At 44.5% G+C, this 19,580-nt stretch overlaps 1 protein-coding gene across 6 annotated transcripts in view; it reads right to left on the bottom strand.

Annotated features, from left to right (window-relative positions):
- Positions 1–15,787, bottom strand: part of LOC112216481 (brefeldin A-inhibited guanine nucleotide-exchange protein 1-like) — a 109,504-nt gene extending 93,717 nt beyond the window's left edge. For 4 of the 6 annotated variants that reach the window (XM_042298825.1, XM_042298826.1, XM_042298827.1 and 1 more), the window contains exon 1: positions 15,418–15,786. In XM_042298825.1, coding sequence (XP_042154759.1) covers positions 15,418–15,541 — 124 coding nt within the window. In that variant the 5' untranslated portion in view covers positions 15,542–15,786. Of the gene's footprint in view, positions 1–15,417 lie in introns of all 6 variants that reach the window. The other 2 variants (XM_042298823.1, XM_042298824.1) reach the window with 1 other exon arrangement.
- Positions 15,788–19,580: the final 3,793 nt, after the last annotated feature.

Below are 19,580 nucleotides of genomic sequence, written 5' to 3'. Positions count from 1 at the left end.
AACTGCTCCGCCCACAACCGTAAGGCTCTCCAGAGGGTAGTGAGGTCTGCACAACGCATCACCGGGGGCAAACTACCTGCCCTCCAGGACACCTACACCACCCGATGTTACAGGAAGGCCATAAAGATCATCAAGGACAACAACCACCCGAGCCACTGCCTGTTCACCCCGCTATCATCCAGAAGGCGAGGTCAGTACAGGTGCATCAAAGCTGGGACCGAGAGACTGAAAAACAGCTTCTATCTCAAGGCCATCAGACTGTTAAACAGCCACCACTAACATTGAGTGGCTTCTGCCAACACACTGACTCAACTCCAGCCACTTTAATAATGGGAATTGATGGGAAATGATGTAAAATATATCACTAGCCACTTTAAACAATGCTACCTAATATAATGTTTACATACCCTACATTATTAATCTCATATGTATATACTGTATATACTGTACATGTATCACTAGCCACTAACTATGCATCTACTGCATCCTTATATCATCTACTGCATAATACATGTATCACTAGCCACTTTAACTATGCCACTTTGTTTACATACTCATCTCATATGTATATACTGTACTCGATACCATCTACTGTATCTTGCCTATGCTGCTCTGTACCATCACTCATTCATATATCTTTATGTACATATTCTTTATCCCCTTACACTGAAAATAAGACAGTAGTTTGTTTTTTGGAATTGTTAGTTAGATTACTTGTTGGATTATTACTGCATTGTCGGAACTAGAAGCACAAGCATTTCGCTACACTCGCATTAACATCTGCTAACCATGTGTATGTGACAAATAAAATTTGATTTGATTTGATCTGGGTCAAAACAATAGACAAACACAGTCTGCTTAAACTAATAAAACACAAACAATTATACGGATGTATAATTATACTGTATTTTTTTTTTTTTTTTCAACTTTTTTTAACCAGGTAGGCCAGTTGAGAACAAGTTCTCATTTGCAACTGCGACCTGGCCAAGATAAAGCATAGCAGTGTGAGCAGACAACACAGAGTTACACATGGAATAAACAATTAACAAGTCAATAACACAGTAGAAAACAAAGGGGGAGTCTATATACAATGTGTGCAAAAGGCATGAGGAGGTAGGCTAATTAAAATTTTGCAGATTAACACTGGAGTGATAAATGATCAGATGGTCATGTACAGGTAGAGATATTGGTGTGCAAAAGAGCAAGTAAATAAATAAAAACAGTATGGGGATGAGGTAGGTGAAAATGGGTGGGCTATTTACCAATAGACTATGTACAGCAGCAGCGATCGGTTAGCTGCTCAGATAGCTGATGTTTGAAGTTGGTGAGGGAGATAAAAGTCTCCAACTTCAGCGATTTTTGCAATCCAGTCACAGGCAGCAGAGTACTGGAACGAAAGGCGGCAAATGAGGTGTTGGCTTTAGGGATGATCAGTGAGATACACCTGCTGGAGCGCGTGCTACGGATGGGTGTTGCCATCGTGACCAGTGAACTGAGATAAGGCGGAGCTTTACCTAGCATGGACTTGTAGATGACCTGGAGCCAGTGGGTCTGGCGACGAATATGTAACGAGGGCCAGCCGACCAGAGCATACAGGTCGCAGTGGTGGGTGGTATAAGGTGCTTTAGTGACAAAACGGATGGCACTGTGATAGACTGCATCCAGTTTGCTGAGTAGAGTGTTGGAAGCCATTTTGTAGATGACATCGCCGAAGTCGAGGATCGGAAGGATAGTCAGTTTTACTAGGGTAAGCTTGGCGGCGTGAGTGAAGGAGGCTTTGTTGCGGAATAGAAAGCCGACTCTTGATTTGATTTTCGATTGGAGATGTTTGATATGAGTCTGGAAGGAGAGTTTGCAGTCTAGCCAGACACCTAGGTACTTATAGATGTCCACATATTCAAGGTCGGAACCATCCAGGGTGGTGATGCTAGTCAGGCATGCGGGTGCAGGCAGCGATCGGTTGAAAAGCATGCATTTGGTTTTACTAGCGTTTAAGAGCAGTTGGAGGCCACGGAAGGAGTGTTGTATGGCATTGAAGCTTGTTTGGAGGTTAGATAGCACAGTGTCCAATGACGGGCCGAAAGTATATAGAATGGTGTCGTCTGCGTAGAGGTGGATCAGGGAATCGCCCGCAGCAAGAGCAACATCATTGATATATACAGAGAAAAGAGTCGGAACGAGAATTGAACCCTGTGGCACCCCCATAGAGACTGACAGAGGACCGGACAGCATGCCCTCTGATTTGACACACTGAACTCTGTCTGCAAAGTAATTGGTGAACCAGGCAAGGCAGTCATCCGAAAACCGAGGCTACTGAGTCTGCCGATAAGAATATGGTGATTGACAGAGTCGAAAGCCTTGGCAAGGTCAATGAAGACGGCTGCACAGTACTGTCTTTTATCGATGGCGGTTATGATATCGTTTAGTACCTTGAGTGTTGCTGAGGTGCACCCGTGACCGGCTCGGAAACCAGATTGCACAGCGGAGAAGGTACGGTGGGATTCGAGATGGTCAGTGACCTGTTTGTTGACTTGGCTTTCGAAGACCTTAGATGGCAGGGCAGGATGGATATAGGTCTGTAACAGTTTGGGTCCAGGGTGTCTCCCCCTTTGAAGAGGGGGATGACTGCGGCAGCTTTCCAATCCTTGGGGATCTCAGACGATATGAAAGAGAGGTTGAACAGGCTGGTAATAGGGGTTGCGACAATGGCGGCGGAAAGTTTCAGAAATAGGGGGTCCAGATTGTCAAGCCCAGCTGATTTGTACGGGTCCAGGTTTTGCAGCTCTTTCAGAACATCTGCTATCTGGATTTGGGTAAAGGAGAACCTGGAGAGGCTTGGGCGAGGAGCTGCCGGGGGGGGCAGAGCTGTTGGCCGAGGTTGGAGTAGCCAGGCGGAAGGCATGGCCAGCCGTTGAGAAATGCTTATTGAAGTTTTCGATAATCATGGACTTATCGGTGGTGACCGTGTTACCTAGTCTCAGTGCAGTGGGCAGCTGGGAGGAGGTGCTCTTGTTCTCCATGGACTTCACAGTGTCCCAGAACTTTTTGGAGTTGGAGCTACAGGATGCAAACTTCTGCCTGAAGAAGCTGGCCTTAGCTTTCCTGACTGACTGCGTGTATTGGTTCCGGACTTCCCTGAACAGTTGCATATCCCGGGGACTATTCGATGCTATTGCAGTCCGCCACAGGATGTTTTTGTGCTGGTCGAGGGCAGTCAGGTCTGGGGTGAACCAAGGACTGTATCTGTTCTTAGTTCTGCATTTTTGAACGGAGCATGCTTATCTAAAATGGTAAGGAAGTTACTTTTAAAGAATGACCAGGCATCCTCAACTGACGGGATGAGGTCAATGTCCTTCCAGGATACCCGGGCCAGGTCGATTAGAAAGGCCTGCTCACAGAAGTGTTTTAGGGAGCGTTTGACAGTGATGAGGGGTGGTCGTTTGACTGCGGCTCCGTAGCGGATACAGGCAATGAGGCAGTGATCGCTGAGATCCTGGTTGAAGAGCGGAGGTGTATTTGGAGGGCCAGTTGGTCAGGATGACGTCTATGAGGGTGCCCTTGTTTACAGAGTTAGGGTTGTACCTGGTGGGTTCCTTGATGATTTGTGTGAGATTGAGGGCATCTAGCTTAGATTGTAAGACTGGCGGGGTGTTAAGCATATCCCAGTTTAGGTCACCTAACAGAACAAACTCTGAGGCTAGATGGGGGCGATCAATTCACAAATGGTGTCCAGGGCACAGCTGGGAGCTGAGGGGGTCGGTAGCAGGCGGCAACAGTGAGAGACTTATTTCTGGAGAGAGTAATTTTCAAAATTAGTAGTTCGAACTGTTTGGGTATGGACCTGGAAAGTATGACATTACTTTGCAGGCTATCTCTGCAGTAGACTGCAACTCCTCCCCCTTTAGCAGTTCTATCTTGACGGAAGATGTTATAGTGAGTGTGTTAGTGTGTTATCCTGAGCCAGGATTCAGACACAGCAAGGACATCAGGGTTAGCAGAGTGTGCTAGAGCAGTGAATAAAACAAACTTAGGGAGGAGGCTTCTGATGTTGACATGCATGAAACCAAGGCTTTTTCGATCACAGAAGTCAACAAATGAGGGTGCCTGGGGACATGCAGGGCCTGGGTTTACCTCCACATCACCCGCGGAACAGAGAAGGAGTAGTATGAGGGTGCGGCTAAAGGCTATCAAAACTGGTCGCCTAGAGCGTTGGGGACAGAGAATAAGAGGAGCAGGTTTCTGGGCATGGTAGAATATATTCAGGGCATAATGCGCAGACAGGGGTATGGTGGGGTGCGGGTACAGCGGGGGGTAAGCCCAGGCACTGGGTGATGATGAGAGAGGTTGTGTCTCTGGACATGCTGGTTGTAATGGGTGAGGTCACCGCATGTGTGGGAGGTGGGACAAAGGAGTTATCAGGGGTATGAAGAGTAGAACTAGGGGCTCCATTGTGAACTAGAACAATGATAACTAACCTGAGCAACAGTATACAAGGCATATTGACATTTGAGAGAGACATACAGCGAGGCATACAGTAATCACAGGTGTTGAATTGGGAAAGCTAGCTTAAACAGTAGGTGAGACAACAGCTAATCAGCTAGCACAACAACAGCAGGTAAAATGGCGTTGACTAGGCAACGGGGCCGACAGATAAAACATAAACAAGCAGAATGGAGTACCGTGATTAATGGACAGTCCAGAGTGCATCAGCTATGTAGCCAAGAGATCAGTGTCCAGGGGCAGCGGTGGATGGGGCAGGGAAGCTGGACTGGCGAGTGTTATCCAGGTTGAAAAAAGTTAACAATGACTAAATAGCTTGTAGCTAGTTAGCTGGTTAGCTTCTGGAGGTTCTTGAGTGTGTTCTAAAAATTAAAAATAATAGCGATTCCGTATCACATTGGGTGAGGCAGGTTTCCGGAAAGGTATAAACAGATTAAAAATCAAGAAGAGATAGAAAGTAAATATGGGTCCGGTGAGTGTTTGGGACGCGGCGATTCAGACGGTTAGCAGGCCTGTGCTAACAAGCTAACAGTTCGTAGGCCCGGGCTAACAAGCTAGCAGTTAGCAGGCCTGTGCTAACAAGCTAACAGTTCGTAGGCCCGGGCTAGACAAGCTAGCAGTTAGCAGGCCTGTGCTAACAAGCTAACAGTTCGTAGGCCCGGGCTAAACAAGGTAGCAGTTAGCGGACCGGGGCTAGACAAGCTAGCAGTTAGCAGGCCGAGTTTAGCAAGCAGGGAGATAGCGAGGGCTAGAGAGTTGGCCTTTAGGGGACGTCGCGATGGGGTGAGTCTGTTTATTCCTCTTCATGCGGTGACATCGATAGACCGGTCGTGGGCCCGGGTATTGTAGCCCAGGAGTATGCTACGGTGGTAGTACAGGTGCGCTGGCCGGGCTAGCTTCACGCTAAGTGGGTGGAAGCGCTAGCCAGGAGTAATCATCCGGGGTTGCGGTTTAGCTAGATAGCTAGTTGTGAAGATCCAGCTGAAATGTTCCGTTTGCGGTGGGAATCCAGGGATGAATCCGGGGATGAAAAATAAATAGGTCCGTTATGCTCTGGTTAGAGTCGCGTTGTTCGAGCTGGCGAGAGCTTTCCGAGCTAAAGGTTAGCTTAGCTGATGACCGGTTAGCTGAAGACCGCTAGCATAGCTGGTGGTTAGCCGGCTAGCTTCAGTTGAGGGGTTCAAGTAAATATAAATACTTTAGGAAAAATAGCTACATTGGGTGACGGGTTGCAGGAGAGTATTTGGAAGCTTAGGTTTAGCAAAATGTTTTTGAAGAAAAATATGTAAAAAACGAAAAATAGACGATATATACGAGGGACACGACGAGACAGGACGACTTACTGCTACGCCATCTTGGATCTCAGTAAGTCTTTATTGAACACACCGTGTGAACATTCACAGTGCAGGGTGGAAAAATTATGTGATTTAATAACTGGTTGAGCCTCCTTTGGCAGCAATAACCTCAACCAAATATTTTCTGTAGTTGTGGATCAGACCTACACAATCAATGGTCAGTAGGACTTTTGGACCATTCCTCTTTACAAAACTGTTTCAGTTCAGCAATATTCTTGGAATGTCTGGTGTGAACTGCTCTCGAGGTCACACCACATCATCTCAATCGGGTTGAGGTCAGGACTAGGGCTGGGCCACTCCAGAAGGCGTATTTTCTTCTGTTGAAGCCATTCTGTTGTTGATTTACTTCTGTGTTTTGGGTCATTGTCCTGTTGCATCACCCAACTTCTGTTGAGCTTCAATTGGGGGACAGATAGCCTAACATTCTCATGCAAAATGTCTTGATAAACTTGGGAATTCATTTTTACGTCGATGATAGCCAGCTGTCCAGGTCCTGAGGCAGCTCCAAACCATGATGCTCCCTCCACCATACTTTACAGTTGGGATGTTTTGATGTTGGTGTGCTGTGCCTTTTTTTCTCCACACATAGTGTTGTGTGTTCCTTCCAAACAACTCAACTGTAGTTTCATCTGTCCACAGAATATTTTGCCAGTAGCGCTGTGGAACATCCAGGTGCACTTTTGCAAACAGCAGTGGCTTCTTCTGTGGTGTCCTATGAACACCATTCTTGTTTATTGTTTTACGTATCGTAGACTCATCAACAGAGATGTTAGCAAGTTCCAGAGATTTCTGTTAGTCTTTAGCTGACACTCTAGGATTCTTCTTAACCTCATTGAGCATTCTGCGCTGTGCTCTTGCAGTCATCTTTGCAGGACGGCCACTCCTAGGGAGAGTAGCAACAGAGATGAACTTTCTCCATTTATAGACAATTTGTCTTACCGTGGACTGATGAACATCAAGGCTTTTAGAGATACTTTTGTAACTCAACAATTCTCAGCTTTAAGAGAAGTCATTAGCCTAGGGGTTCACATACTTCTTCCAATGTACACTTTAAATTATGTATTCAATATAGACAAGAGAAATAAAATAATGTGTGTGTTATTAGTTTAAGCACACTGTTTGTCTATTGTCATGACTTAGATGAAGATCAGATCAAATTTGACGACCAATTTATGTAGAAATCCAGGTAATTCCAAAGGGTTCACATACATTTTCTTGCCACTGTAATTAAATACGCCTTAGCCTATGCACCATTTGATGGTGCTAAATAAGTAGCAATCACAATAATACATAGCTGAGAGCTAATAGGAATCATTTGATCACTTGGGCTAAATGCTAGTTACTCTAAACTCTTATATATTTGATCTTAAAACCGTTTTGGATTTATAAGCACTTAGTACTTACAAATCCAAAACGAAACCAACAGCAAGTATCCCAATGAGGTTTTCTTACAGTCCGTATAACCAGTTGCACGTATATTTCGTGAAAAACTAAGGAGCAAACTCTCCACCCTGTTGTTTTGTGTGCAAGATAATCACTGTAGCGCATGCTGGTCCTTTGGGAGTCGCAATGAAAAAGCTGCAATAAGAATTTGGATCCCTTATTGGGATTATCATGTTCAGTGGGCCTAATGAGGGCATATGTTCAGTGGGCCTAATGAGGGCATATGTTCAGTGGGCCTAATGAGGGCATATGTTCAGTGGGCCTAATGAGGGCCTATGTTCAGTGGGCCTAATGAGGGCATATGTTCAGTGGGCCTAATGAGGGCATATGTTCAGTGGGCCTAATGAGGGCATATGTTCAGTGGGCCTAATGAGGGCATATGTTCAGTGGGCCTAATGAGGGCATATGTTCAGTGGGCCTAATGAGGGCATATGTTCAGTGGGCCTAATGAGGGCATATGTTCAGTGGGCCTAATGAGGGCATATGTTCAGTGGGCCTAATGAGGGCATATGTTCAGTGGGCCTAATGAGGGCATATGTTCAGTGGGCCTAATGAGGGCATATGTTCAGTTGGCCTAATGAGGGCATATGTTCAGTGGGCCTAATGACCAGAAGTGTACTGTTCCCAGTGGAAGGTGCCCCTAATGACCACATGGCCAGCGCAGTGCCCACATTTATGTGAACACTGAACTATTTCTATAGTTTGCAGTATGTTTACACATAGGCCTATAGACCTCTACTTCCTGTCAATGTACAATAGGTAAGATGTCTTTTCAGCACTTGTTTTTGCTATCTAACACTTGTGGGCTTGGTACAGTGCCTTCAATAAATAACTTGAAATGACGTGTTAGTACAGAATGCAACCAGAGACAACCAGCACAGTTTACCTTTGGTTTGAACTTAGATTTTACAGACCGGCAAAAACATCCCACTTGGATGAATATTCATCACCATGTTGGCAGATGGTGATGTTAAAACTGCTCTGTCCTGGAAGCCTGCGTCACCACATTGGATACACACAGATCATTGCTCTTAGGCATGAATTATACATCTCAATACTCCACAATTGTTCAGAACAAACTTTGAGTGAAATCAATGGAAACGGGCTCCCGAGAGGTGCAGCGGTCTAAGGCACTGCAACGCAGTGCTAGAGGCATCACTACAAATCCCGGTTCGATCCCAGGCTGTGTCGCAGCCGGCCGTGACCGGGAGACCCATGAGGCGGCACACAATTGGCCCAGCATTGTCCTGGTTAGGGGAGTTGCTCTAGCAACTCATTGTGGTGGCCGGGCACATGCACGCTGACTTCGGTCGCCATCTGTACGGTGTTTCCTTCGACACATTGGTGCAGCTGGCTTCCGGGTTAAGCTGGCTTCCGGGTTAAGCTGGCTTCCGGGTTAAGCTGGCTTCCGGGTTAAGCTGGCTTCCGGGTTAAGCTGGCTTCCGGGTTAAGCTGGCTTCCGGGTTAAGCTGGCTTCCGGGTTAAGCAGGCAGTGTGTCAAGAAGCAGTGCGGCTTGGCGAGGTCGTGATTTGGAGGACGCACGGCACCCGACCTTCACCTCTCCCAAGTCCGTATGGGAGTTGCAGCGATGGGACAAGACTAACTACTAACTGGGGAGAAAAAGGGGTAAAGAAATCAAATCAAATAAATAAATGGAAACACATGGTTAATACCAAGTATTCAGATATTGTCCATGAAATTCCTTTGACTGATTGAGGGCCACATAAAATGTACCCACCGTGTGTGGTTGGTTGTGGCTAAACAAATTACAAAAGTACATATGTGACAAAAATAGGCCATAACAGGCTGTAGATAGCTGTTAAAAGTTTTCGGAGAGAAAAACATTCCCGAAAGGCCTTTTAAGGAATTGTATTCTGCTATCAGCGCACACATTCTTCCTGAATAGTACATCATATATTCTGTTCATACTTATATATAGCTTCATCTTCATTACCATCCACACTCAGAAGGAAAACAGTTTGCCATAGTAGTTGCTCCATAACGTTATTCATGTCAACTTTACTTTTGGGAAGGTTCCTAAGCAGCATATTAGAAATGTGTTGCACGCCTCTTTTCCGCAACATATGAATGAAATGAGATCTACTATGGGTCAGCTCACATTGCTTATGTCACGTTGTTGGTAATAATGATGATCGGACCAAGGCGCAGCGTACACAGAGTTCCACATGTTTAATAAAGAAACTCAACAAAACAATACAGAACAATAACGAAACATGAAGTCAAATGCAGCGCACACTGGCAACTACACACAAACAATATCCCATACTAGTGGGATACAGGTGGAAAAATACAGGTGGAAAAAATACAACTTAAGTATGATCCCCAATTAGAGACAACGATACCAGCTGCCTCTAATTGGGAATCATACACAAACCCCAACATAGAAAATAAACCAAGAACCCCACATAGAAATAATAAACTAGACTAAAATCACTAGTCACGCCCTGACCTACTCTACCATAGAAAATATAGGCTTTCTATGGTCAGGACGTGACAGCTTCATTTAAATGGATTCGTAGTTACTGCTATAGTTATAATAGATACAGTCTTGATTCAGTAACATTAAAGTTACAATATCTAACTTTTTGGGCGACCTGACCAAATTCATATAGAAATGTGAGTTATAGATCTGTCATTCTCATTGACAGCAAGTCTAAGAAGCGGTATATCTGTTCTATGTGCCCTATTTCTATGCTTCCTGTTCTTATGTTTTGTTTTTGCGTATTTTACTTTGGGTTTTGTACACCAGCTTCAAACAGCTGAAAATACTATATTTTGGGTTATTGAAAACATATTTCACAGCGGTTTGGATGGTACAATGATTCTCTACATTGGTTGTTTTGTAATATAAACTGACAAAAGACAGTACTGTTTCCAGAGGACTGCCAGTGATGTATCCTAGATATGACCAAGTTCATGAAACCACGGCTATACACTGTATATAAGCCAGATTAAGACTGCATAAGACTGCACTGATACTGTACAGTGTAGGCATATACTGTGGACAGACTGCTATATCCCCGCAGCAGGCCCTTGTGTGTTTGTGTGTGGACTGAATGTATTCACAGGCTGCAGTGAGCTGGGAAAGCGGAGGACTGTGGAATGAGAGAAATGTGCAGCGGCCCTACTGAACTCTGGAAGAGCCCTGACCTCTGGAAGAGCCCTGACCTCGCTGCGACTGGCAGCTCCTTCCCTCCCCGTGACTCAACGTCTGGGTTTAAAGTTGATCCAACAACTTGGTCTGAAAACAACACAGTAGCCCCTCCCCTTCCCCCTTAACTGTTTGGAGAGTGTCAGGTAGGTGTTTACAAGCATTATGGTATCTCTACCTCACCTTCCAATGGACTGACAGAGAGCATCTGTTATATTTTTTTAGCCCATTTAGTCCATACTGCAAGCACCAAAATACTTGGGGTTGTTTTCAGGAGGATGTAAATATGCTGATTTATCTCACTGCAGAAAAATCACATATTGGTTACGGACTTGGAAGTCAGCTCGGCGTTGGCAAACTATTTATTCATCATGAATCAAATGGACCATAAACCGCATTCTAAGAATAGGAGGACAGCGCCAGCTACTGCACCTAGGCATCTTTGATGTCTCCAGAGTCTCTCTTCCATCCATCGACCTTTCTCCCTCCCTCTCTCATCAGACCTACTCTGATCTTAGGATGAATGTACTCCTGCTTCCGTCACTGTTTTGCCTCTGTGACAATGTGAGAACCTTTCACTATGCAAGCTGACGCAGGATGGATCCCTAAACAACAGCAAAGGTCAAGTTCACAGTGAAAATGAGAACAAACTAAATCTGAGGCTGACAACTTACGTTTTTCATCAAAACAAAACAAATGCTTGGATAGTGTTACAATGAAGATCACAAAGCTACAAGAAGAGTTAAAATAGGGCTGTAACATGCAATGCCTTTGAACAACACTGCCTATTCAGTATCAGCATAAAGCTAGTAGGTAGTGGACTAGGGCTAGTGGGTACGGGACTAGGGCTAGTGGGTAGGGGACTAGGGCTAGTGGGTAGGGGACTAGGGCTAGTGGGTAGGGGACTAGGGCTAGTGGGTAGGGGACTAGGGCTAGGGGACTAGGGAAAGTGGGTCGGGGACTAGGGGTAGTGGGTAGGGGACTAGGGCTAATGGGTAGGGGACTAGGGCTAGTGGGTAGGGGACTAGGGCTAGTGGGTAGGGGACTAGGGCTAGTGGGTAGGGGACTAGGGCTAGTGGGTAGGGGACTAGGGCTAGTGGGTAGGGGACTATGGCTAGTGGGTAGGGGTAGTGGGTAGGGGACTAGGGCTAGTGGGTAGGGGACTAGGGCTAATGGGTAGGGGACTAGGGCTAGGGGTAGGGTTACTGGGTAGGGGACTAGGGCTAGTGGGTAGGGGACTAGGGCTAGTGGGTAGGGGACTAGGGCTAGTGGGTAGGGGACTAGGGCTAGTGGGTAGGGGAATGGGGCTAGTGGGTAGGGGACTAGGGGTAGTAGTGGGTAGGGGACTAGGGGTAGTGGGTAGGGGACTAGGGGTAGTGGGTAGGGGACTAGGGGTAGTGGGTAGAGGACTAGGGGTAGTGGATAGGGGACTAGGGCTAGGGAACTAGGGGTAGTAGGTAGGGAACTAGGGGTAGTAGGTAGGGAACTAGGGGTAGTAGGTAGGGAACTAGGGGTAGTGTGTGGGGGACTAGGGGTAGTAGGTAGGGGACTAGGGGTAGTAGGTAGGGGACTAGAGGTAGTGTGTGGGGGACTAGGGGTAGTAGGTAGGGGACTAGGGGTAGTAGGTAGGGAACTGGGGTAGTAGGTAGGGAACTAGGGGTAGTGTGTATGGGACTAGAGGTAGCGTGTAGGGGACTAGGGGTAGTAGGTAGGGATTGGGATTGTCTTGGAAGTGTGTACAACGTGTCTCAATGAGGGGGACAGTGAGGACTGTATGTATCATGATCAGAGGGACTGTCATTGAGAGGTCAGTAGACTGGAAGTAATGGCATTCTCTCTGAGATGTCTCTGTGCCTCAAGGCAAGAGGAGAGATTATGTAAGTCACTGGTAATGGGTCACCCAGTTGTTTAGACAGGAAGTGGTTACTTCAGACTCAAAGTTTCTCATTGTCTTAGGATGAGCAGCCTTCAAAATGTCCATCCATGCCTCCAATACGCTGTTAAATAGAATCACAGCTGGTTATCATAAAAATAAAACAGCGAATTCAGGCACACCTTTAGAATGTGTAATATTTATAGGCCACGACACAGGCCTCCAGCATAATAAAGCAGTGATAAACTCACGGCTCTTAAAACACCCACACACTGTGGTGCTCTGACTAATCTGGGCTATTCACTTTATGAATGCAGGGGGAGCGTTGTTCCCACTATGAACTCTCCTCCTACTTAAGATAACCTCACACAACTCCAGGAAGTACATAGGCTACTGGGTTTATATGAGGATTAGGCTATGTAAGACAATAGGGAAAGAATACAAAGATGTCTGATAAACTATTTGTATTATCATAGTTCAGATCATTTACATTAAAAGAGCAAGTTTTAGTAAACATGCTAACATGTAGTGAATACTCAATGGTGTTACTAACAGTGTAATAACATTATAATATCATTGCATATTGGCTAATACCAATGTAGTCTAGTATTGTGCATTCCCTATCCCCCAAAACCGTTGAGACAGGTACAGTAAGACAAAGACAGGCTCGACTCACTGGCTGCTCAACAACAAAGGTGGGCCAATTTGTTTCACCAGCAGTGTCAGATTACTGGTACAGCAGAAGAGAGCCTAACTCGATCTAAAAAGGCCTAGCACACATCCTGGTGTTGAGACACGGACCAGAAACTATCAGGACAAAACCTGTTCTGAGTTGCATGACAGATGAAAATGATTTACGTAAAGTGTAGTTGAGCCTTCCTCTTTCTATGTCCAACATAAAGCAACCCGGCATAGTACCAATGGAGATAAGGCTATAGTGTAAAGACGAGCCTCTGCTTAATGCACCTGCTGCGAGTGTGAATGATGCCATGCTGATAATGTAACATGACACACTATATAGACAGAAGTATGTGGACGTCCCTTCAAATGAGTGGATTTGGCTTTTTCAGCTACACCTGTTGCTGACAGGTGTATAAAAATCGAGCACACCGCCATGCAATCTCCATAGACAAGCATTGTCAGTATAATGGCCTTACTGAAGAGCTCGGTGACTTTCAATGTGGCACCGTCATAGAATGCCACCTTTCCAACAAGTCAGTTCATCACATTTCTTTCCAACTAGAGCTGCCCTGGTCAACTGAAGGGCTGTTATTGTGAAGTGGAAATGTCTAGGAGCAACAACGGCTCAGCCACGAAGTGGTAGGCCACACAAGCTCACAGAACGGGACCGCCAAGTAGTGAAGCACGTAACACGTAAAACTTGTCCTCGGTTGCAACAGTCACTACCAAGTTCCAAACTGCCTCTGGAAGCAACGTGAGCACAAGAACTGTTCGTCGGGAGCTTCATGAAATAGATTTCAATGGCCGAGCAGCCGCACACAAGCCTAAGATCACCATGCACAATGCCAAGCGTCGGCTGGAGTGGTATAAAGCTTGCGCTATTGGACTCTGGAGCAGTGGAAACATGTTCTCTGGAGTGATGAATCACGCTTCAGCATCTGGCAGTCAGACAGACGAATCTGGGTTTGGTGGATGCCAGGAGAACGCTTCCTGACCTAATGCATAGTACTGACTGTAAAGTTTGGTGGAGAAGGAATAATGATCTGAGGCTGTTTTTCATGGTTCAGGCTAGGCCCCTTACTTCCAGTGAAGGGAAATCTTAACACAACAGCATACAATGACATTCTAGACAATTCTGTGTTTCCAACTTTTTGGCAACAGTTTGGGGAAGGCCCTTTCCTGTTTCAGCATGACAATGCCCCTGTGCACAAAGCGAGGTCCATACAGAAATGGTTTGTTGAAATCGGTGTGGAAGAACTTGACTGGCCTGCACAGAGTCCAGACCTCAACCCCATTGAACACCTCTGGGATGAATTGGAATGCCAACTGCGAGCCAGGCCCAATATCAGTGGCTGACCTCACTAATATTCTTGTGGCTGAATGGAAGCAAGTCCCAGCAGCAATGTTCCAACATCTAGTGGAAAGCCTTCCCAGAAGAGTGGAGGCTGTTATAGCAGCAAGGGGGGACCAACTCCATATTAATGCCCATGATTTTGGAATAAGATGTTCGACGAGCAGGTGTCAACATACACTACATGGCCAAAAGTATCTGCCACTTGCCTGCCGTGGTGCAGGTGTTTTTGGGGACAACCCAGACCTGGACATAAACGCAGATCCAGTCTCCAAAGATACCACAGTCGCCAACATTCACTGCCAGGCGATAGGCCACATTCTTTCAACACCACTCCCTCTCCAGCCACGCAGGGCAGTCTGGATATCCAGAGCAGAGCAGACAGACACTGCTTCGTATGACACACAAGATCCCACCAGAAAAAGTAAAAGTGTTGAGGCTAAATTATTTTCATATATCGTCCTAACAATTTAATGAAATATGATTCATTTAAAATTAACATTGTCGGTAGCTTCTTCTTCTTGGAGGAAGAATTGTAGCTATAGAGGCTACAGTGGCCGTAGCCTACAGCCTATGACTTGCAGACAAATGCAGTTCCATTAGGTTGTATCATTGGTAATAATAACAGTGCCAGTTTGCTTTCAGGTAATAGCTGTCAATTTATTTCAAAAGGGCTGAATTATCAGTTACATGCGTAATAAACTAGTGTAGCAGCTTGCAAATGTCAAAGGAGGCACCCACCCCTGTCACTTGCACCATTTCCGTATTCACATAGTAACTCAACAATGATTATCTCCGATCCTATAATGCAACCTCGATAGTTGTATATTCAACACTTATATCCCATCCTTCACCAGAATAACTCCTAAATTATCGGGCGAAAAGCCATATAACCCGTTTAGCTCTACAATGTTGCCAACAGATTCTATGAAGATTTTTGCGACATTGTAGCAGCCGAAAACCTATCAAGCAGGATAAGCAGAGATGTATGACGTGGGCAAATCAATGACAACCTCAGATTGTGATAATGCCAGAACTTACCAAGTGCCACCTCGCAGGCTTTGCGCAATTGTGAATGATGAGACTTTTTAACCTCCTTGTCGGCCAGGATCTTCTCCAAAGCTCTTGTTAAAAACATGTTTTTCGTCTTTTTGCCCTCATACATGACGCACCGGAATTAGGGCGAGGAGCCTGTCCAAAGGGCAGCAGCCGTTTCAGACCGATGTATTCTGTTCGAGATGACAGCGGCAGTTGCTCTAACATACAGACATAAATAAAGACAGAAGGTGGGGTAAATCCCTCAGATTTCCATTAGCAACCTGCCTAGCTGCGCCATGTTGAAAGGAAGCGACGTCACGCACTTTAAAACTGGCCGCAGTGAGGCAGCAGGATGATCCAGGCAGCGGTTCAAGGAGCGGAAATACAGAGAGAGAGAGAGAGGGGCTGTGTGTGTGTTTGTCCGTGTGCGTGTTTGTCCGTGTGCGTGTGTGAATGGTATATGAATAGTATACGCAACTTCTGTGAGCGCACGATGGTCTCCTTTTGAATAAATATAGTATACCTAACCATGATATTACGTTCATACTTGAGAAAAAGTAAAGACACCTTAATAGAAAATGACTCAAGTAAAAGTGAAAGTCACCCAGTAAAATACTACATGAGTAAAAGTCTAAAAGTATTTGGTTTTAAATATACTTAAGTATCAAAAGTTCATGTAATTGCAAAAATATACTCAAGTATCAAAAGTAAAAGTACAACTATAAATCATTTCAAATTGGCTATGTTCATCAAACCAGATGGCACAATTTTATTATTTTATTTAATTTAAGGATAACCAGGGGCACAATACAACACGCAGACAACATTTACAAATTAAGCATGTGTTTAGGGATTCTGCCAGATCAGAGGCAGTGGGGATGTTCTCTTGATAAGTTTGTGAATTGGACCGTTTTCCTGTTCTGCTAAGCATCCAAAATACTTTTGGGGTTCAGGGAAAATATATTGATTAAAAATTACATTATTTTATTTAGGAATGTAGTGAAGTAAAATTAAACGTTGTAAAAATATATAGTAAAGTACAGATACCCCCAAAATGACTTGAGTAATATTTTAAAGTATTTTTACTTCATTACTTTACACCACTGTTGAAGAGCCATGATATTTAGATAGTCTTTTTTTAAACTATTGATTAGTTAAGTATTGGGATTATTTCTGGTAATATTTCATGTAAATAATAAGGGGCTATCAAACATAAAATCAACAGCAGAGCTTGACAAGAACATGTGAGTCTCCATTCTGTAACATTGAACTGTAAGGCCATTTTTCACATTATAAGGTCATACACATCTAGGCAATGGTCATGTGTTGTGACACCTTTACTAAGGCATGCTGGGTTAAAGACAACCTCCTACTGGGGAACCTAAAGGGCACTCTGTAGAACCCTGGGTCCTCTCAACCAGAGGTGACACTTACCTGGACAGACCACTCAGAGAGGGGATCTATCTGACATCACAGTGGGGGCCATCCCGAAGAAAAACACCTGCACAATGAGGCACACATCAGACTTCCTGCATAAGGTCAAACAAAACAAAAAATGAAAACAAAATGTATTTTTTAATGTTTAATCTAACAAACAATCATTAAAATAACAATGACGAGACAGCCTACAGGGAGGAGGTGAGGGCTCTAGGAGTGTGCTGCCAGGAAAATAACCTCTTACTCAATGTCAACACAACAAAGGAGATGATCGTGGACTTTAGGAAACAGCAGATGGAGCACCCTCCATCCACATAGATGGGACCGCAGTGGAGAAGGTGGAAAGCTTGAAGTTCCTCTGCGTGCACGTCACTGACAAACTGAAATGGTCCACTCACGCAGCCAGTGTGGTGAAGTGTGGTGTGGCGCAACAACGCCTCTTCAACCTAAAGAGGCTGAAGAAATTTTGATTGTCACCTAAAACCCTCACAAACTTTTACAGATGCACAATCGAGATCATCCTGTCAGGCTGTATCACCGCTTGGTACAGCAACTGCACCGCCCGCAACAGCAGGGCTCTCCAGAGGATGGTGCGGTCTGCCCAATGCATCACCGGGGGAAAACTACCTGCCCTCCAGGATATCTACAGCACCCAATTTCACAGGAAGGCCAAAAGATCATCAAGGACAACAACCACCTGAGCCCCTGCCTGTTCACCCCCACTATCATCCAGAAGGCGAGATCAGTACAGGTGCATCAAAACTGGGACCGAGAGACTGAAAAACAGCTTCTATCTCAAGGCCATCAGACTGTTAAACAGCCATCACTAGCATATAGAGGCTGCTGCCTAGATACATAGACTTGAAATCACTGTCCAGTTGTATAAATGGAACAGTAGTCACTTTAATAATGTCTACATATCTTGTGTTACCCATCTCATATGTATATACTGTATCCTATGCTATTCTACTCTATCTTATTCATTGCTCAACCATATATTTTTATATTCTTAATTCCATTGCTAGATTTGTGTGTATTGGGTATATGTTGTGTAATTGTTAGATATTACTTGTTAGATATTACTGCACTGTCGGAGCTAGAAGTACAAGCATTTCGCTACACCCAAAATAACATCTGCTAAACACATGTATGTGACCAATCAAATTTGATGTGATTTTTGATTTGATGTGATTTGAACCAAATACTACTCCAGCTTTTTCCTTTGTTTGGTACCTGCAGTCAAGTCGTTTCACCAAAGGGACAGTGATGCTGCACTCTTGAAAGTGAGCCATGATGTTATTTACTTGTTGAAAAGTGAAAGGCAACCAAAACTGCAGTGTCAGCTAAGGGAGGCACTATGGAAGAGAGTACCTGATCACAATTGAAGCTAAAAGCTGTGATTTGCTCACTGGCACACAAAGTGCTGCTATTGAAATTGGCACTCTTACCTTACCATTTTGCGTCAGTTAAAAACTATATGATAGAGAAATAATATCGTAGTAGCAAAGCATTTAGTCTTTTATTTAAACCTGGAATGGAAAAACCCTGACACCTCTAAATCTGTCAATACTGGAACATCACCTGACAATTTTGAAGATGAACTTCTCTCTGTGTCTCGGTTGCTTTTCCAGAGCAACTACTAGCACTTTACACCCAGGTGGGAGGCAAGAGGGACAATCCCACTACATTCTTACTAGTCTCACACATGCAGTCTCTCACACACACACAGGATGTCTAGCAAATAGACAGACAAAACATTCAGTACAAGGATCCTTCTTCATTAATGATTTAGTGTTGTGACCAAGAGTGTTTTGGGGTGGCGGGGTGAGGGAGGGAGAACAACAACTTTAGAAGTAGAAAGAAACCTAACTCTGATCTATCTGGTGCCAAGTCATCATTGTCATCCACATCAAATTGGAATAATAATTGCTCCAAATGAATCTTTGACAATTGTGAGAGTGGGCAGCAACTGTTTGCACAAATACACAATGATTGGATTAAACAGGGTGGTATATGAGTGTGTAGTTGCAGGGCCCCAGAAACACGGCATGCTGGGTCTTGTTAGAATGAATTAATAACAAGCTAGACTTACAGGGAAAAACAGACACTTGCTCATTACTATGGAAATAACAAAAGCAGACAGTTCTCAACAAAAAAAACTGCAAGAGACAAGATTGGGAGGAGGTTGAGCCAATATGTTTTTTTGACCTTGTGAACTTGCTTCATTGCTTCCCTTGAAAACATATGTTGCTGCATCCCTGTTACACTACCACACATGATATTACACTCCTGTTACGTCAAACTATGTTATTGAAATATGTATAATGTTAGTAATGACAACGAAAGTATCCTCATGTGACAACATCATAAAAAAGAAATAGCGTTTATTACAATTCAGTAAATGTCCTGGGCACTTTCTATCAAAAGTAAACATTTCCTCTTTACAAAATGATAGAAATGTGTCCTTTACCACTGACTATATAAGTCAGCAACTGAAAAGCATAAAGAGATGTAAAGTCCATTTGAAGGCAGTTTGTTAAAGGAAAAGTTCCTTCAAATGACACATTTGCTCACCAGTTAAGCAGTCTATGGACAAGGTATGACAGCAAACCATGCTTTGGTTTTGTATAACTGGCCACTGTTTCAAATGCTAACTTTTTTTTTGCATTTAGTGGAAAAATCTATTGCAAGTCACTGGTAGCTATATTAGCATTTTCACGCTTCATGTC

Source organism: Oncorhynchus tshawytscha, linkage group LG16, assembly GCF_018296145.1.
Source record: "Oncorhynchus tshawytscha isolate Ot180627B linkage group LG16, Otsh_v2.0, whole genome shotgun sequence".
Taxonomy (NCBI): Eukaryota; Metazoa; Chordata; class Actinopteri; order Salmoniformes; family Salmonidae; genus Oncorhynchus; species Oncorhynchus tshawytscha.
This window is presented reverse-complemented; position numbering and strand designations above follow the sequence as displayed.